This window comes from Medicago sativa, chromosome 3, assembly GCF_051527215.1.
Source record: "Medicago sativa cultivar Bolivia chromosome 3, Bolivia_mono, whole genome shotgun sequence".
Lineage (NCBI taxonomy): Eukaryota > Viridiplantae > Streptophyta > Magnoliopsida > Fabales > Fabaceae > Medicago > Medicago sativa.
The window spans coordinates 100001758-100018374 of record NC_140751.1 but is presented as its reverse complement, the minus strand read 5'-3'; the positions used below and the strand labels follow the sequence as shown (position 1 = coordinate 100018374).

Sequence of the window (16617 nt, the reverse complement as noted above, 5' to 3'; positions counted from 1 at the left end):
GGTTAATGACCTCTTATATCAACAATCTCATCTTTTTGTTAACTTCTATAAATTTTTACTGCTGTTTATATTTCTTGAACTTTCTTGTAATCATTCATTTAGAACTATATTAATTATTGAAAGGCTTTAATAAGTCTATGTGAATACGAAATAATTTATCCTTACTTTTGATCCTGCATGCACACACGATAGAACTCTATAACATATATATGTGGATCTGTTCATGGTTTACTTTGTAGTTGAATATTATTGGGAATTAATTTTAAGAAGTTAATTGATTCATGTCCAAAAAAAAAAAATGTTAATTGGTGTGTTTAGATTATTGGAGATGGAGTGAAATTACTTGAAAATATGTGATAACTAATGCTATATTAATTTCATGAATCGAAGTTATTTTTCTTTCCTAAAAATAGGAAGACTAGTGAAGATCGAGTTAAAGCATCTTAAGTTTGAATGCTCATGTGAGATGTTCTAAAGAGAGGAGGGTGTGATGTTGGTGATCATTTATTGTGTAAGATTTGGTGTTGGTTATCCTTCTATGTAACTATTAAGTGAGTTCTCTCTTCGTGGTGTGCTTGTGTGTGTTCATCAAAGATGTTTGAATATAAGTATAAATATTAACGTGTGCGGTTTTTCAAACAAGAATTAGTTGTCATTACCTATCACTTGGAGTAGTTTTTCAAACAAGAATTAGTTGCTCTTAATGATATTAGATGCCAACTTTCACTACTCTACAACTAGCAACATCCGACCGAATTTTAGTCACCATTTTACAACTTTTTTTTCCTTTATTGAAATTATTATTTCTAGGAAAATTGATCACAATGGAAGACTAATAATTAGATGACCGTGGGTTTAGCACAGAAGGATAGGAAAAAAAAATCCATTACTGAAATTAGTTATTGCATTCGTGAATAAATAAGTGCCTACCTTTTTTTAATTGTAAATGCAACTGCAATGAGTAAGTGCGGCATTATTATTATTGGAAATTCGCTTAACATCAATTTTGGTTCCCACAGAAAATAGAGAATTCAATCAAGTCTCTAAAAAAAATGTAATTTTTTGCCATTTAGAAAAATAAATCCAGACATATTAGTCTTTCTATCGATATGTTCTAGATATATCATTTTTTGGGGACAAACATATTTGGGACAACTTAGTTTCCAATTTTATTTTATTTTTTAATAATTTTCAAATCATAAAATTTCATCTTATTATTTTCCCCTCTTTTCTTCTTCTAATTAAAGAGCAAATAGTCTACAAGTTCTAATTCAACTGACAAATAATCTAACAGTCCACTTGTGTGTGAGAGTTTTCAGTGATTATTATTGATATTTCGTCTATTTATAAAAAAAAAAAGAGTAAATACAAATAATTTGTTCATACATTTTTTCGTAAATGTGATGAAAATCTAATGTTATTGGCTTATCCAACTATAAGGGATTAAACTGAACATTTCTTGTTATGTGAGGGACTATAATGAGCTTTTCATATTCTGTTTTTGTAGAGAAATGTAAAATGCCATCTAAAATTCTGATATACAAATTGTGAGGTCTTGAGTTCGAACATCAATAAAGACGTCCTATCTAACAATATCAACATTATCAGTTGAGTTAAACACTAATGTATATTATTAATTTTTTTTTCACTTATAACTTCTGTTAAGTTAGTATGAAATAATCTAGTACGACACTAATAACCCCACTTTGACCTTATATTATGGTAACTACCGAACTATATAGACTATAGCGACCCGTGAGCAACTATGGCAGGTAGTCATAGTGTGGTAGCAACAAATAAAAGTCCAACAAGAATTAGATTATGGAAAATGAATTGGAAAAAAAAGTAACATAACAGGGTTGGTCGGTTCAACAAGATTCTTCCAAGCATTCTTTCACATGACTATACTTATTAGTTAGCCTATCGTTGCCTTCATTTCTCCATTTTATCTAAATGATTTAGCTTGCTTAACCGAATTTTTATTCCCTCGATTACCAAATCAAGTTCCTAATTTTTTAATTTCCATTTAGACTCTTGCTTCTCCTTCTTCCTACCTGCCACATGCTTCTCTTTTCAAACCACACCTAATAGCCACCACCTTCATCACCAAGTCATGCTGATATAAACATTAACTATTAGTTGTTCAAATACAAATTTACCACTCATGGTTTATAGGTATTTTTTTTTTTTTTTAATTTTAATTATCAATTCAAATTTTATACTTTAAGGGTATCAGAGGCAAAAATGTGACTGAGTGCATATATTTATTTCAGTTTTATTAGGTATCAATTAAAATTATGTTTAATGTTTGCTTTCACATGCAATGTCTTAAAATTCATTAAATGTGCAATAACACACTTTCTATAAACTTGGGCAAAATCAAATTTCCTTTTCCTAAAGCAATTGAAATTAGCTTTTGCAGAAAACGTTTTGATGAAGTTTGCATATATGGAGATATAAAGAATTGTGTCATATAAATCAACAAACTAAGTCAAAGGAATCTGAAAGTAATATTTGTCGTCAAGCAAAGTTTTCACAGAAAGAGAAGAGATTGAGGTTGAACAGGGAACAATGGACTTCCACAATCTTTTCCTGTTTTTGATGTTACAATTCATCTTGGTTCTTGGTTTGTTCTCTCTTTCTCTTTCTCTTTCTCTTTTTCTTTTTTATATATACTTTACTTTTGTTACCAAGTTGTCTCTGATACGAGGTTTTCCATGACTGATGACTGTGTTTCATTTTATCCGCATTAAAAATATAGTAGCTGCACTAGGATTTAATCTATACTATGAAAATAAGTATTAGCTGAATGGAACATTTCATGTGACTAATTTATAGTATGTAATCCCCAGGGGTGCGATTGGATATTCAAGAAAACTATGTAATCCACTTCTGCCATGGCTTCTTCTTAAGTATATGTTTTATTTATTTTTATTTAAATGTGATCTTTTAGGATAACGTTTATGAGGCAATGAACCATTGCCAATCAACTCAATTTCTTTTGCGGTATATAAAATAAATATGTTGTATATTTTTTTTGTTCTGCTTAGGTGGTAATGGATAATGACATAGTACAAATCAATATATCAAACCCAGAAGGATGTGTCACTGGAATTCAATATAATGGACTCGATAATTTGCTCGAAATTGTTAACCACGAATCTGATAGAGGGTACACCAACTTAATTTCAAATATCACTGGTTTTTATTTTTATTTTTATTTTATTGTTGTTTTGGTTTATCAATGAATTACCAATGAAATTGTAGGTATTGGGATATTGTTTGGGATCAGGGTGGAGTAAAAAGAACAAAAAAAGGTGCAAAGGGAAAGGGTAAATTGGACAGGTATGCATGATTCACGGACCTTGTCTTATCTTATTATTATATATCAATCCTATTAATCCAAAATGAATGACGAATTATTTTGTTTGAAAGGTTGGAAACCACAAATATGAAGGTGATAATGGAAAGTGAAGAACAAGTAGAGCTATCTTTCACTAGAACATGGAATTTATCTCTTGAAGGAAAGCTTGCGCCACTAAATATTGATAAAAGGTTTCTTGGTTACCTACTCTGTCTTAATCTCTCTCTGCTTTATGAGCAAACTTAAAAGTATAAGCAAATAATAATGAGGAAAATGTATACGTAGGTTTATAATGCTTCGTGGTTCATCTGGATTCTACTCGTATGCCATTTACGATCATTTGAAGGAATGGCCTGCCTTTGATCTTGACAATACTAGGGTTGCTTTCAAGCTTAGGAAAGACAAGTAAGAAATTTTATTTATTTATTTATTTATTTCTTAGACTTCGAATTGTTTTAATATTTATTTGTGGTATTTTATTAATTGAAAAGGTTCAATTACATGGCTATAGCTGACGATAGACAAAGATTTATGCCTCTGCCCGATGACCGGTTACCGGGAAGAGGCCAAGTTTTGGCTTACCCAGAGGCTGTCCGCCTTGTCAATCCAGTGGAGCCAGAGTTCAAAGGAGAGGTATGTCATAGTATATATAGTTTGAATTTGGAGTTCTTGACACTTGAGTTTGTTGATTTTATTGCATTGATGAATAAGTTTGTCTTTTTTTTAGTTACATGATGAATAAGTTTGTCAAGGGAGGGAAAATAATTTCATTTAATAAATTTAAAAATACCTTTAATAAATGACATTAATTGAGGCAACATTATACTATTCTTTTATTTGAGAAAATTAGTTTGTTAATATTAAGAGAAATAATATTATTTTTAAATGAATAAGTTTGTCGAGATAGGGAAAATAATTTCATTGATGTATAAGTTTCTTAATATTATTTTTTCACAGTCTATCAATTAGTATAAAAAAAATTAGTATTTTTTTTGAAAGGATGTTGTTACCTCATTTAATAAATTTAAAAATATATCAATTGTCGTACTCATCAAATGAAAAGAAATATATCATTAAATAAAATGTATAAAATTTTGTTAAATAAAATAAATGTGTAAAATATTTTATGGTGACAGTATAGAGAACTATGAGCACAAATAGAACCGATGGAAATGTAACGACTGTATTTGAAAGCAGGTGGATGATAAGTATGAGTACGCATGTGAGAGTCGAAGTAACCAAGTTCATGGTTGGATTTCTATTAAATCATCAGAAGATTCCACTGGATGCTGGCTAATTACGCCTAGCTATGAGTTTAGATCTGCTGGGCCCTTAAAACAATATCTTGGTTCCCACCTGGGTCCCACCATGCTCTCTGTGAGTTATTCTTTTTTTAAATTTGGCGGGTTTTATTTTCTTATTTATGAGTTCTTATTTATTTGGGAAATCACCTACGTGAATCAGGTATTTCATAGCACGCATTATTCAGGGGCAGATCTTATCATGAAATTTGGAGAAAATGAGCCCTGGAAGAAAGTCTTTGGACCAATATTCATATACCTTAATTCCATCTCTGATGGGGTTAGCCCGATCAAGCTTTGGGAGGACGCCAAACAACAGGTTAGGCTATGCCACACTCAATTTGTGACAATTATTAAGAGTACCCACTTTTAGTTTTATTTAATTCAATTAAATTTAAAATATACATATTGCAGATGGTGAATGAAGTTGAAAGCTGGCCCTATACATTTCCTGCTTCTGAGGACTTTCTCTCATCTGCCCAACGAGGTAAAGTTGAAGGTAGATTGCTTGTCCGAGATAGGTAGGTATCATATTGCCAAGTTCCATCACATTATGACTAAAATATAGGTACATCACGGTTCACTACTAAATTTGTATAGGTACATCAGGGATGCATTCGTCCCAGTCGGTGGTGCTTATGTGGGATTAGCAGCCCCAGGAGATGTTGGATCTTGGCAAAGAGAATACAAGGTAACCTTTTAAATTAGCGATTTCCGTCTTGTACCATTTGAATAAATACTACTACTAGTATAGGGACACATGATATCTGATACCTCTTATTATTTCGTACCAGGGCTATCAATTTTGGACCATTACCGATGATAAAGGCTATTTCTCAATAATTAATGTACGTCCTGGTGACTATAATTTGTATTCGTGGGTCAATGGATTCATAGGTGATTATCAATATAACAGTAGCATTAACATAACCCCAGGTAATGATTTATGAAGTTTTTCCAAAGTTCCAAATGATAGTAGTGCTACTGTTATTCTAAACTCAATACTCATTAGGCAAATGTGTGACATAGGTTGTGAAATTTATGTGGGTGAGCTTGTTTATGAGCCACCAAGAGATGGCCCTACACTGTGGGAAATAGGCATCCCTGATCGCTCAGCTGCTGAGTTCTATGTTCCTGATCCAAATCCCTTGTACGTGAACAGACTTTATCTCAACCATTCAGACAGGTATAAGAGTTGTAGAATTGCACAATGTACATTTTTTTGTGTTAACAGAGATTAATCGAGCTCATGCGTTGATCTTTTTTATCCAATAATATTATTAATCTCGCTAATGCGTTGATTTTTTGGTCCAATAATATTATCACTTTAGTCTTCTTTTTTAGAAAACATAAGGAAAAACTTTATGAGCCTATTTATAATTTACAGGTTTAGGCAATATGGCTTGTGGGAGAGATATGCTGATCTGTATCCAAATGAAGACCTAGTTTACACTGTTGGCATTAGTGATTACAAAAAAGATTGGTTTTTTGCTCAGGTCACCAGGTTTGTTTTGCCTTTTCTTTTGCCAGTGTGATTCAATTAGCCTTCATCCTAACTCTCTGCCACACTTTTATATATAAAAAAAAAAAAAAAAAAAAATATAACTGGAGAATGAGAAATTATCATTAATTAAAGTGATATTAGTGATCATTTAACAAATGTCGCGGAATATTTTTGAACATCGTCTCTTAAGATTACAAAGTCAAACTATTACCGCCATCTCACACGGATGAACTTTGTATCTCTAATAATTGTCTCAATTAGTTTCCCTTACTGATTTGCAGGAAGAAAGACAACTACACTTACCAAGGAACCACATGGCAAATTAATTTCAATCTTGATTCTGTGAATACAAACGGAACCTACAAATTGCGACTAGCTTTGGCATCTGTACATTACGCGGAGCTACAGGCATAACAGTTTTCTTTTGATATAAGAAATAACAGTAGCTACTAACTACATAAGCATTTATCTTACTAATTACATATATTTTTCTTTAATTTTGGAATGCTAGATTCGCATAAACAATTTAGATGCAACAAGTCCACCTTTATTTACAACTGGGGTTATTGGAAAGGAGAATACAATAGCGAGGCATGGAATTCACGGGCTGTACTGGTTATACAACATTGATGTACAAGGCAGTCTTCTTGTGAAGGGGAACAATACCATCTTTCTAACGCAAGCTACCAAAGATGGTCCTTTTGTAGGAATTTTATATGATTATATTCGTTTAGAAGGACCTCCTTATATACATTTTAAAGATCTAAACTAAAGATTCTTGTAGAGAATATTCATTTGGATAATATCGTATTTTCATTCAACTCCAATCAATAGAAAATAAGTTCTATATTCCCTCAAAAAAAAAAAGTTCTGTATTGTCTAGCAATATTGATATCAAATAATAAATAAAATTAGAGAGTTCCTCATTATTTAATGTATAGACACCTTAATTCAAATTAAGGATTTACTCTCAATTTTGTTAAAAAATTCTCATGCTTCGTCCACCTTGTATTTTTATTTTTAAACACAAAAACCCACCTTTTTCAACAATAACTTTGGTTTAGTTCACAAATTATCTAATATAAAATGGAAAATATTAATATCAGCCAGCACCCCATCTATAGTTAGCGAGAATCTAATTGGTCAAATCTCATTTCATGCATTCTTCTCTTTCTTGTATAGATTCTTCATATCGAATAGCATTGTTGGCTAAAATTTTCATAAAACTATGGTGAGGTTTAATCAATTTTAAATGCGTCAATTCACTCACCTTTTTGTTCTTCATCAAGGGAAAAGAAACATTTTTTTTTTTTTGTGTAAATCGAGTTTGTTCGGTGGACAAGCGGAGAAACTAATCTTTCAAGTCTCATTACTCCAATAAACAGGAATCTCTTTCTAAAAAATTTAAACTGCTATATATCCAAACTCATATTTGAACCAAATACCTTGATTAAGTTAGAAGAAATTTGTGTAATCTCTTAGAGTGTGTTTGGATGAGGTAATTTGAAAATTTTAAAGAGTTTAAAATTCTAAGCAATTTACCTCGAAGTATTTGAATTCCCTCATAATATTACATTTCCTCAACATTACATTACATTCTCTCGTCCAAACAATGGAATTCACCTCAAAATATTTAAATTTCCTCATAACATTACATTCCCTCAAAACATTCCCCCATCCAAACACACTCTTAGTGTTGATGGGTTAGAAATGAACCATCTTATTTTAACATTTATTAGAGAAAAATTATACCGAGCTTTAAAAGATTGACGACCTAAAATTAAATAAATGGATTTCATTATCTTAGTCAGTGTGATGGATTTAATTTATGTATACTGTCTGCCAGTGTAAAACTTTTTTTACACATTCATTCAATTGAATCACGTCATAATGATACTGTTTTAGGTTAGTTCATAAAATATCTACTTGATGTGATTTAGAGCCCGTTTGTTATAGTTTTTTTAAGAAAATAATCACTTTTAAGAATATTGCATCCGTTTGTTACAGATTTTTAAGAAAATCATAATCTGAAAAAAAATCTAAAAACAGCTTCAAATGAGAAGCTGTTGAGAGCAACTTCTAAAAAAATAGATTTTTTTTAGAGGAGAGAGAAAATATGGATCTAAAGATTGAACTAATTTTGTAGCAAAAAAATCGCTTTTATATAGCTGTATCCAAACAAACTAAATTATTTTTTTAAAAAAAGTGATTTTTATTACGGTAAACAAACGCAAAATAGATTCTGATTTTTCATAAAATCTTTAAAAAATAATCTCTAAATTATTTTAGGTCAAAATCACTTTTATTTTAGGGCCCGTTTGTTACGGATGGGCCTGTTTGTTACGGATTAAAATAAAAGTGATTTTGACATAAAATAATTTAGAGATTATTTTTTAGAGATTTTTTGAAAAATCAGAATCTATTTTGCGTTTGTTTAGAGGTGTAAAAATCACTTTTTTTTAAAAAATAATTTAGTTTGTTTGGATACAGCTATATAAAAGCGATTTTTTTTTACAAAATTAGTTCAATTTTTAGATCCATATTTTCTCTCTCCTCTAAAAAAAATCTATTTTTTTAGAAGCTGCTCTCAACAGCTTCTCATTTGAAGTTGTTTTTAGATTTTTTTAGATTCTGATTTTTTTAAAAATCTGTAACAAACGAATGCAATATTCTTAAAAGTGATTATTTTATTAAAAAAAATGATTTTTTCCTAAAAAAAGCTATAACAAACGGGCTCTAAAATAAAAGTGATTTTCACATAAATAATTTAGAGATTATATTTTAGAGATTTTGTGAAAAATCAGAATCTATTTTACGTTTGTTTACCGTAACAAAAATCACTTTTTTTAAACAAATAATCTAGTTTGTTTGGATACAACTATATAAAAGGGATTTTTTGTTACAAAATTAGTTCAATCTTTTAAATCGTATTTTCTCTCTCCTCTAAAAAAAATCTATTTTTTAAAAAGCTGCTCTTAACAGCTTCTCATTTGAAGCTGTTTTCAGATTTTTTTTAGATTATGATTTTTTTAAAAATCTGTAACAAACGGATGTAAAACTCTTAAAAGTGATTATTTGTTTAAAAAAAGTGATTTTTTTCTTAAAAAAGCTATAACAAACGGGCTCTTAATTGGATATACATGTAAATCGATTTTATACCATCAACACATGAGAATTAGGGCCCGTTTGTTACGGATTAAAATAAAAGTGATTTTGATATAAAATAATTTAGAGATTATATGAAAAATCAGAATCTATTTTGCGTTTGTTTACTGTAATAAAAATCATTTTTTTAAACAAATAATCTAGTTTGTTTGGATACAACTATATATAAGGGATTTTTTGTTACAAAATTAGTTCAATCTTTTAAATTATATTTTCTCTCTCCTCTAAAAAAAATCTATTTTATTTTAAGCTGCTCATAACAGCTTCTCATTTGAAGCTGTTTTTAGATTATTTTTAGATTCTGATTTTTTTAAAAATCTGTAACAAACGGATGCAAAACTCTTAAAAGTGATTATTTGTTTAAAAAAAGTGATTTTTTTTTCTTAAAAAAGCTATAACAAACGGGTTCTTAATCTCTTGAGCAACTTATGTTTTTGTCGAATTGAATTCCATCATCTATATCATATATATTTTTTTTGTGATACTCCCTCTTGCCTTGAGATGGATTGATTTTCCCTTGTAATTCATTTTGATTTTGATTTGGTGCTAATTCTAATTCAGAGACAAATTGAGTAAAACCTAAAATCTTCAAAAATGAACGTAGTCAATGGTTATTAGAGGTATGTTAGTAAGTTTGAGGTGCCGTGAGGAAACAGTAGCGTATAAAGAGCAATTTGCAAAAAGTTATGATAAAGTGGAAGGCCAATCCAGGAATGCAGTTTGAACGCAAAAGACAAATAAACCCCTGTGTTCTGCAAAACCTGAGAAATCATCTCATCTGTCACAAACACAAATTCCTGTAAAACCCTTTTCACTCCATTTCTCTCCCTCTTCGCCGTGGAATCTTCCAAGTAAGTAAAATCGCTTCTTACTTCGATTATCCTTCACTAGTGACTATATCAACTGAAGCAATTATGGTGGTGAAAACAATGGATATAGTTATACCCACCGAACACTTTTACTCATTTCACCACTCTCACAAAGAACCTTCTACAAAATGTTGCTTCCGAAATAAACCTTTCATTCTATCTTCTCATAATAATCTTACAAAACTCAAATGCACTAGTTCTAAAATGCATTTCGCCACTGTTTCAAAATTCAAAACTTCTGGTTTAAACGGTAAATCACAACATTTTCGTAAAAATGGTAATTCCAATGCCATAGAATTATCCTCAAATGGTTCAAGAAATTTAGAGGAGTTAGAGAACAATAATCATCTCCGCAAATTGGTTAAATTTGGTGAATTAGATCATGGGTTTAGGTTTCTTAAACGAATGATTTCCCAAGGTGACATTCCTCCTGATGTCATTGCTTACTAACCTCATGCGTCAGTTTTGCAAATCCGGTAAAACTAAGAAAGCTACACGAGTCTTGGAAATTATAGAAGATTCCGGTGTTGTTCCTAATGTTATAACCTATAATGTTTTGATTGACGGTTACTGCAAAGCCGGGGAGATAGAGAAAGCTTTGCAGCTTCTGGATCGCATGAGTGTTTCGCCTAATGTTGTTACTTATAATACTATTTTGTCTAGTTTGTGTGATAGTTGTAAATTGCAGCAAGCTATGGTAGTTCTTGATAGAATGGTACAAAGGGAGTGTTATCCTGATGTGGTTACGTACACAATATTGATAGAGGCGACATGTAAAGAGAGTGGAGTTGGTGAGGCGATGAAACTGTTAGATGACATGAAGGTTAAAGGATGTAAACCTGATGTGGCTACTTTCAATGTTCTTATCGCTGGTATTTGCAGGGAAGGTAGGTTGGATGAAGCAATTAAGTTTTTGAATAACATGTCATCCTATGGTTGTGAACCGGATGTGTTTACCCATCATATCATTTTGCGTAGTTTGTGTGGTACTGGAAGATGGAGGGATGCTGAGAGATTATTGGCTGACATGATTCATAAGGGTTGTTCTCCTAGTGTTGTTACTTTCAATATCTTGATTAACTTCTTGTGTCGAAAAGGTTTGCTCGGTAGGGCTATTGATATCTTGGAGAAGATGCCAAGCCATGGTTGTATTCCCAATTCCTTGAGTTACAATCCATTGCTTCATGGGTTTTGTCAAGAAAAAAAGATGGATTGAGCAATTGAGTATTTGGAAGTAATGGTGTCTAGGGGTTGTTACCCAGATATTGTGACCTATAATATTTTGCTTACTGCTTTATGCAAAGACGGGAAGGTGGACATTGCTGTTGAGTTGCTGAATCAGTTGAGCAGTAAAGGGTGCTCTCCAGTTATAATTACTTATAATACAGTTATCGACGGGCTTTCAAAGGTAGGGGAAATAGAGCATGCTGTGAAACTGTTGGATGAGATGTGCCAGAAAGGTCTTAAACCCGATGTAATTACATACACTTCACTGATTGCAGGATTTATTCGTGAGAGAAAGGTTGATGGTGCTATCAAAATTTTCCATGACTTGGAAAGATTAGGTATTAGCGCCAATGCTTTCACTTACAACTCAATCATGTTGGGTCTCTGTAAGGCTCAGCAAACTAGTCGTGCTATTGATCTTCTGGCTCATATGATAGAAAATGAATGCAAGCCTACTGAAGCTACATATACCATTCTTATTGAAGGCATTGCTTATGAAGGATTAGCTGAGGAGGCTCTGGAGTTGTTGAATGAGTTGTGCGACAGAGGATTTGTGAAGAAAAGCTCTGCAAAAAAGGTACCAAGCCAATATGTAGGATGGATGAAATGCATTTGCTTTCCTTATACTCCTACATGGCTGTTACATTTTTGTGCAATTAGACTTTGTTAGATCCATTATGTTAGCCACTTCTTGCTCTGAAACTGGTATTGTTATTGTGACATGATAGGTGATAATGAAAATGCATGTCAGTTTTATTAGAAGGTGACTGTAATTTATTCTAGACATATTTAATTCTAATTTATTTTTTAAACTGCTTGAGTGATGATATGGATCAATCATGTTTACAGTTTTTGAATCTTATCTTGCTAATATATTTTAGGTTTGTTGATTACTTGACTGCTAGGGTCACCAAATATATAACATGATTTGGTGATTTATTGTTTCATGATAGGGAACTGGACCAGAATTAAAAGAAAAAGTGGAACGCAATGAGGTATATCTTGAACAAGGAGGCTTGTGACTTGGACTTGGACATGGAGGATTCCTTCATAGTAATTAGTTTTGTGACTTATACCATCATTAGTGTTATCTTCTTTAAGTTGGTTTGAACCTCACCAAGTCCTTCCAACCAGCTTAAACTAAGTATAGCATCTGCTTCCCTAAGGTCAAATGAAAGGAGATGATGGACTATACCATAACATTGCATCTTCATTTCCGCCCCTTTGCATACACGATTTGAATCTATTTATATCTATCTTTTGTAGAAAATGTGCAGTTCTAGCAATTTTACTGCTTTTTTGGCTATAAAATCGAGTAACCACTCTCAATCAATACTACTTTCTTTTGATCTCAACCCTCAACTTGAATTTTTTTATTTTATATTAGGGTATGAACATGTTTCATGCTCTTCATCGTTGTTTACTCCATCCTTTATGTATCATTCTCTTAGGGCAAGGAAAGGCTTAACGTTGATTTTTTTTGGTTCAATTTGTTGGTTCCAATACCAGAGACGTTTATTCGTCTATTATATTTCTATGACAAGCAAGTAATGCAATTTTGTAAGTTCTTGGTTGGGATTAGGTTCAGTATGCAGGATTTTAACAAATAGTCCTTTTCCAATTACACTGTGTACCGTTAAGTTAAATGGTACCTGAATGCAATTGTCCTGTTAATGTAAGTTTTGATATATAACTTTAAACTACTGTGAGTTGGTTCTCTGATTGGATTATATTTTCGCTGCTTAGTCAAGTTCGTCGCTCATTCTGGGTCATTTTGATCCAACAAATATTCTTTTTTGGAGTTTATTTTTGGCTCATCAGTGTCATTAATTTTAGTAACCAAGTTCAAAAGCAGCTGAGCTGCATTGGTAGTCACGTCAGTAAAGAAGAAAATTAATTGGTGCTCATGTTAACGAGGCATAACTGCTAGAATTTGCTACCAGCATGTGCTTCTTATTTTAACCCATATTGGCTTGGCAAATGAACCATTGTATTCGGCATGGTCTATGTATTTGAGTTCACTACTGTGGAGTTTTGTTGATCACAACATCAGGTGAGTTATGATGATTTTTTGTTCTCTTTTTTCCCCTCTTATATCATTTTTACTTTCCATTACAATTACAATTTACTTTCTTCTTTAATGTTTTCCATGTTTCCGTAAAATCTTCGAGAAGAAATAACGATGAGTTTTTTTTTTCATTTTTAATGTTTTTCATAACAATGGGCTCACTTTTTTCAGAAAGGGGTGGTCTCTGGTACAATTCATTCAGTATTTCAAATTTAGTCTACTTAGAATTATAGATAAGTTTCAAAAAGTAACACACAACTAAGAACCGTCTAATTTATTTTAAGAAAACGAGTGGGCTATTGTTACAGTTTTGGGCAGGGAGTTTTAGGAAGATATAAAGCATGGGAACAGTTGTTTTAATCTCCTCTAAATCTCACATTTTCCTATATTTCTTTCTGCTTATTTATCTATTATATATTTATCTTTGTTTGTCTTTGATCTGTAATCTAGGTCGGCATGTTCTGTATGTTCCTTTGGTTCTATTTTTATTTTGCATTAGCAATGACAATCTACTTGCTTTTAATTTTGACTTTGAAAAAGCTTATATTTTGCATTAGCAGTGAGAATCTATTTATGATTTTTGCATTTCTGTTGTGACTTATTGACCTTAACTTTTTTGTTCTTAATGTCTGATGATGGTGCATGATATTCATATAACTTTACACTATAAATTTATGTGAAGCTCGAAGGGGTACTATTCGATCATGGTCTACATCGTAAATAACTTCTCCTTTAGATATGAATATATTATAATTTTTCTTCTATCAAGCATTGTATTTTGGTAGGATATGTAGGAACAATGGAACATGGTGGGATTGTTGGGGAAAGCACATGAGTTGTAACTATATTAGGGGAAGGAGCAGGAGCAATTTGGTGTGATGCAGTTTCTTCAAAAAAAAAAAAAAATTTGGTGTGATGCAGTCAACAACAGTACATCTGCTAGATAATGGCGCATAGACCTGTTGCCTGTTGCCTGTTGGAGACTACACAACTTATATGACTTTTACACATTCGCATGAGTTATACTTGTTGGAGGAAGTTTAATTTTTCTAAGGGTATGTTTGGAAATCTATATTTTTATGTATGTTTGATATTTTTAAAAATTGATATTTTCTCCTTCAAAAAAAAATTGATTTTTACTATCTGTAATTTAAAAAAGGATCATATAAAATTTCAATTAATTCATTTTTAAAATAATTTATACTACTATCTGTAATTTGTTTTACTCTAGAATATTTTGCGTGTATTCTATATAAGGTCAATTTAAAAGTTGTAAAAAAAAAAAAAAAAAAAAACTTATGGTCGTACGGTTAAGATACGGCCTGTTCAATTTTCTTTTGAAGGCATTTGGCGTGTTCAATTTAAAGTTAGTTAATGTATAGAACCATTTCAACAAAAAAAATATAGAACCCTTGAACCTCAATCTCTACATATACTACCAAGTTCAATATGAGTTCATTATTTTTGAGAAATATGGTATTGCTTTAATATAAAAAATGAATTAAATACATTGTTCTTTGATTTTTCTGTATATTTTTAAAATAATGTGCGGTTGTAAAATAAGGAAAGAAAGAGAGAAATAGATAAAGACATAATATGTTTCATGTGGTGTCTCTATTTTGATGTTCAAATAATATGACAATAGTTTATATTTTTATTTGTTATGGAGTTTACTTCTTTTTTTAATCAATGGAATTATTTTAAACTATATATTAATAAATAATTTGATTGATAAATGTGTATAACACTTGGAAGTAAAAACTATTTAATCGTTGCATCAGAAGAATTCAAACTTCAGACTCTTGAGAGTAGCACACTTCAATGTCTCAAACATACAACATCAAGTCAACCTATATGGGTTAGTTAATATGAAAAGATTTGTATGAACTAATTCACAAAAATTGGCATTTGGAGAATATGTCTAATCGACCTACAGGGGCCTGCAACCTAGCATACGACAGACCAAGTTAGGCCTGACTTTTTTCTTAAATAGAGAAAACCTGAACTTTTTTAGAAATTTATTTGGTTTAAAAGATCAGGCCATGGTCCATTAGAAAAGTCTCGTAGGTTAGTCTACTTAAGTAAATATGAATAATATTATTTATTATTATATTATATTTTATACTTTAAATTAAATTATAAAATTAGTTATCATTTTCAGCAATTTAAGTTTATTATTATATATTAATTTTTTGCATATTTAAATGTATTATTATAAACTATAATTGAAATATGATATAATATATAGTCAAGTTCTCTAAATATTAATGTTAAATATTAAAAGCGAGTTTTCCTCAAATAAAAAATCAAAAGAGAGTTTAATTTCATTGAACTATTAGTATGCTAACCTATTTAAACTTAGATAACATTACTTATTTAAAAATGTTCATATTAAATAGGTTTTTAAACATGCTAACAGAGCATGTTAGACTTTCAGAAAGACAAACTCAAACCTAAAAAACAAGCTTATGGAAGGCCGCAATCCAAGCTTAAGCTTAAAAATTTTGATAGGTCAGGTTTAGGTCTTGCAAAGCCTAACTCGGCTTAGTCTAATCTCACTCTTAAACTCAATCCTACCACCAATTCAATCCATGTGGATTAATTAATATTGATAGTTTTTATATCTCAACAAAATTGTTTCAAGCACTGACAGAACATGAAGCGCTCCTTGTTTCGTTTCAAAAAGGGGAAGACACGGATTATTCACATTTCATTTGATGGTCAGAGGCAAGTTGTAAGCTAAGCAGTGGTAATTCTAAGGATTCCCGGGGATAATTAGAAATGTCTCCAACATTTCTTATAAAGATAAAATGTTTTTGCAAAAGTGTAAAAACATCACAATATAGAAAATATTTTTGCAAAAGTGTAAAAACATCACAATATAGAAAATATTTTTGCAAAAGTTTAAAAACATCACAATATAGAAAACTCCTTAAAAAAATAAAATCACAATGTAGAAAATATTTTGAGTTAAATATGTTTTAGGTCGTATAAATATATTAACTTTTTGTTTTAATTTCTCTAAAATTTTACTTCGACTTTTAGTCATTATATAATTTTCAATCACCACTTTTGGTCCCTTTTTTCAAGTCATTTCATGTGTAGCATTTGTAATTTTT

The 16617-nt window shown here is 31.0% G+C and overlaps 1 protein-coding gene and 1 pseudogene across 6 annotated transcripts; both read left to right on the top strand.

The window, feature by feature from the left end:
• The first annotated feature begins 1765 nt into the window (after positions 1–1765).
• Positions 1766–7098, top strand: LOC146942832 (uncharacterized). 5 transcript variants are annotated; one of them, XM_085756927.1, is made up of 17 exons: positions 1766–2175; positions 2423–2626; positions 2853–2912; positions 3051–3172; positions 3268–3345; positions 3436–3555; positions 3650–3769; positions 3856–3997; positions 4562–4741; positions 4829–4984; positions 5080–5186; positions 5275–5356; positions 5460–5601; positions 5695–5851; positions 6053–6169; positions 6451–6577; positions 6681–7098. In XM_085756927.1, the coding sequence occupies exons 4-17, from the start codon at positions 3057–3059 to the stop codon at positions 6939–6941; spliced, it is 1905 nt and encodes a 634-aa protein (XP_085613053.1). In that variant the 5' UTR covers positions 1766–2175; positions 2423–2626; positions 2853–2912; positions 3051–3056; the 3' UTR covers positions 6942–7098. The 5 variants fall into 5 exon arrangements, with proteins under 5 accessions (XP_085613053.1, XP_085613051.1, XP_085613052.1 ...); XM_085756925.1 differs by having other exon boundaries at positions 5266–5356; XM_085756924.1 differs by having other exon boundaries at positions 1822–2175; positions 2853–2881.
• A 2881-nt stretch (positions 7099–9979) lies between these two features.
• On the top strand, positions 9980–13175 carry LOC146942831 (uncharacterized; annotated as a pseudogene). The gene is made up of 2 exons (XR_015032880.1): positions 9980–12007; positions 12384–13175. The product of XR_015032880.1 is annotated as an uncharacterized LOC146942831 (transcript).
• The last annotated feature ends 3442 nt before the right edge of the window (positions 13176–16617 follow it).

Bases quoted from the DNA above. Each gene is read 5' to 3' on its own strand.
- LOC146942832 (XM_085756923.1), top strand. From the start codon at position 2,572: ATGGACTTCCACAATCTTTTCCTGTTTTTGATGTTACAATTCATCTTG. The intron at 2,882-3,050 runs GTAATCCACTTC...TGTTCTGCTTAG, and splicing joins TGGATATTCAAGAAAACTAT to GTGGTAATGGATAATGACAT. The intron at 5,187-5,265 runs GTAGGTATCATA...AAATTTGTATAG, and splicing joins AGATTGCTTGTCCGAGATAG to GTACATCAGGGATGCATTCG.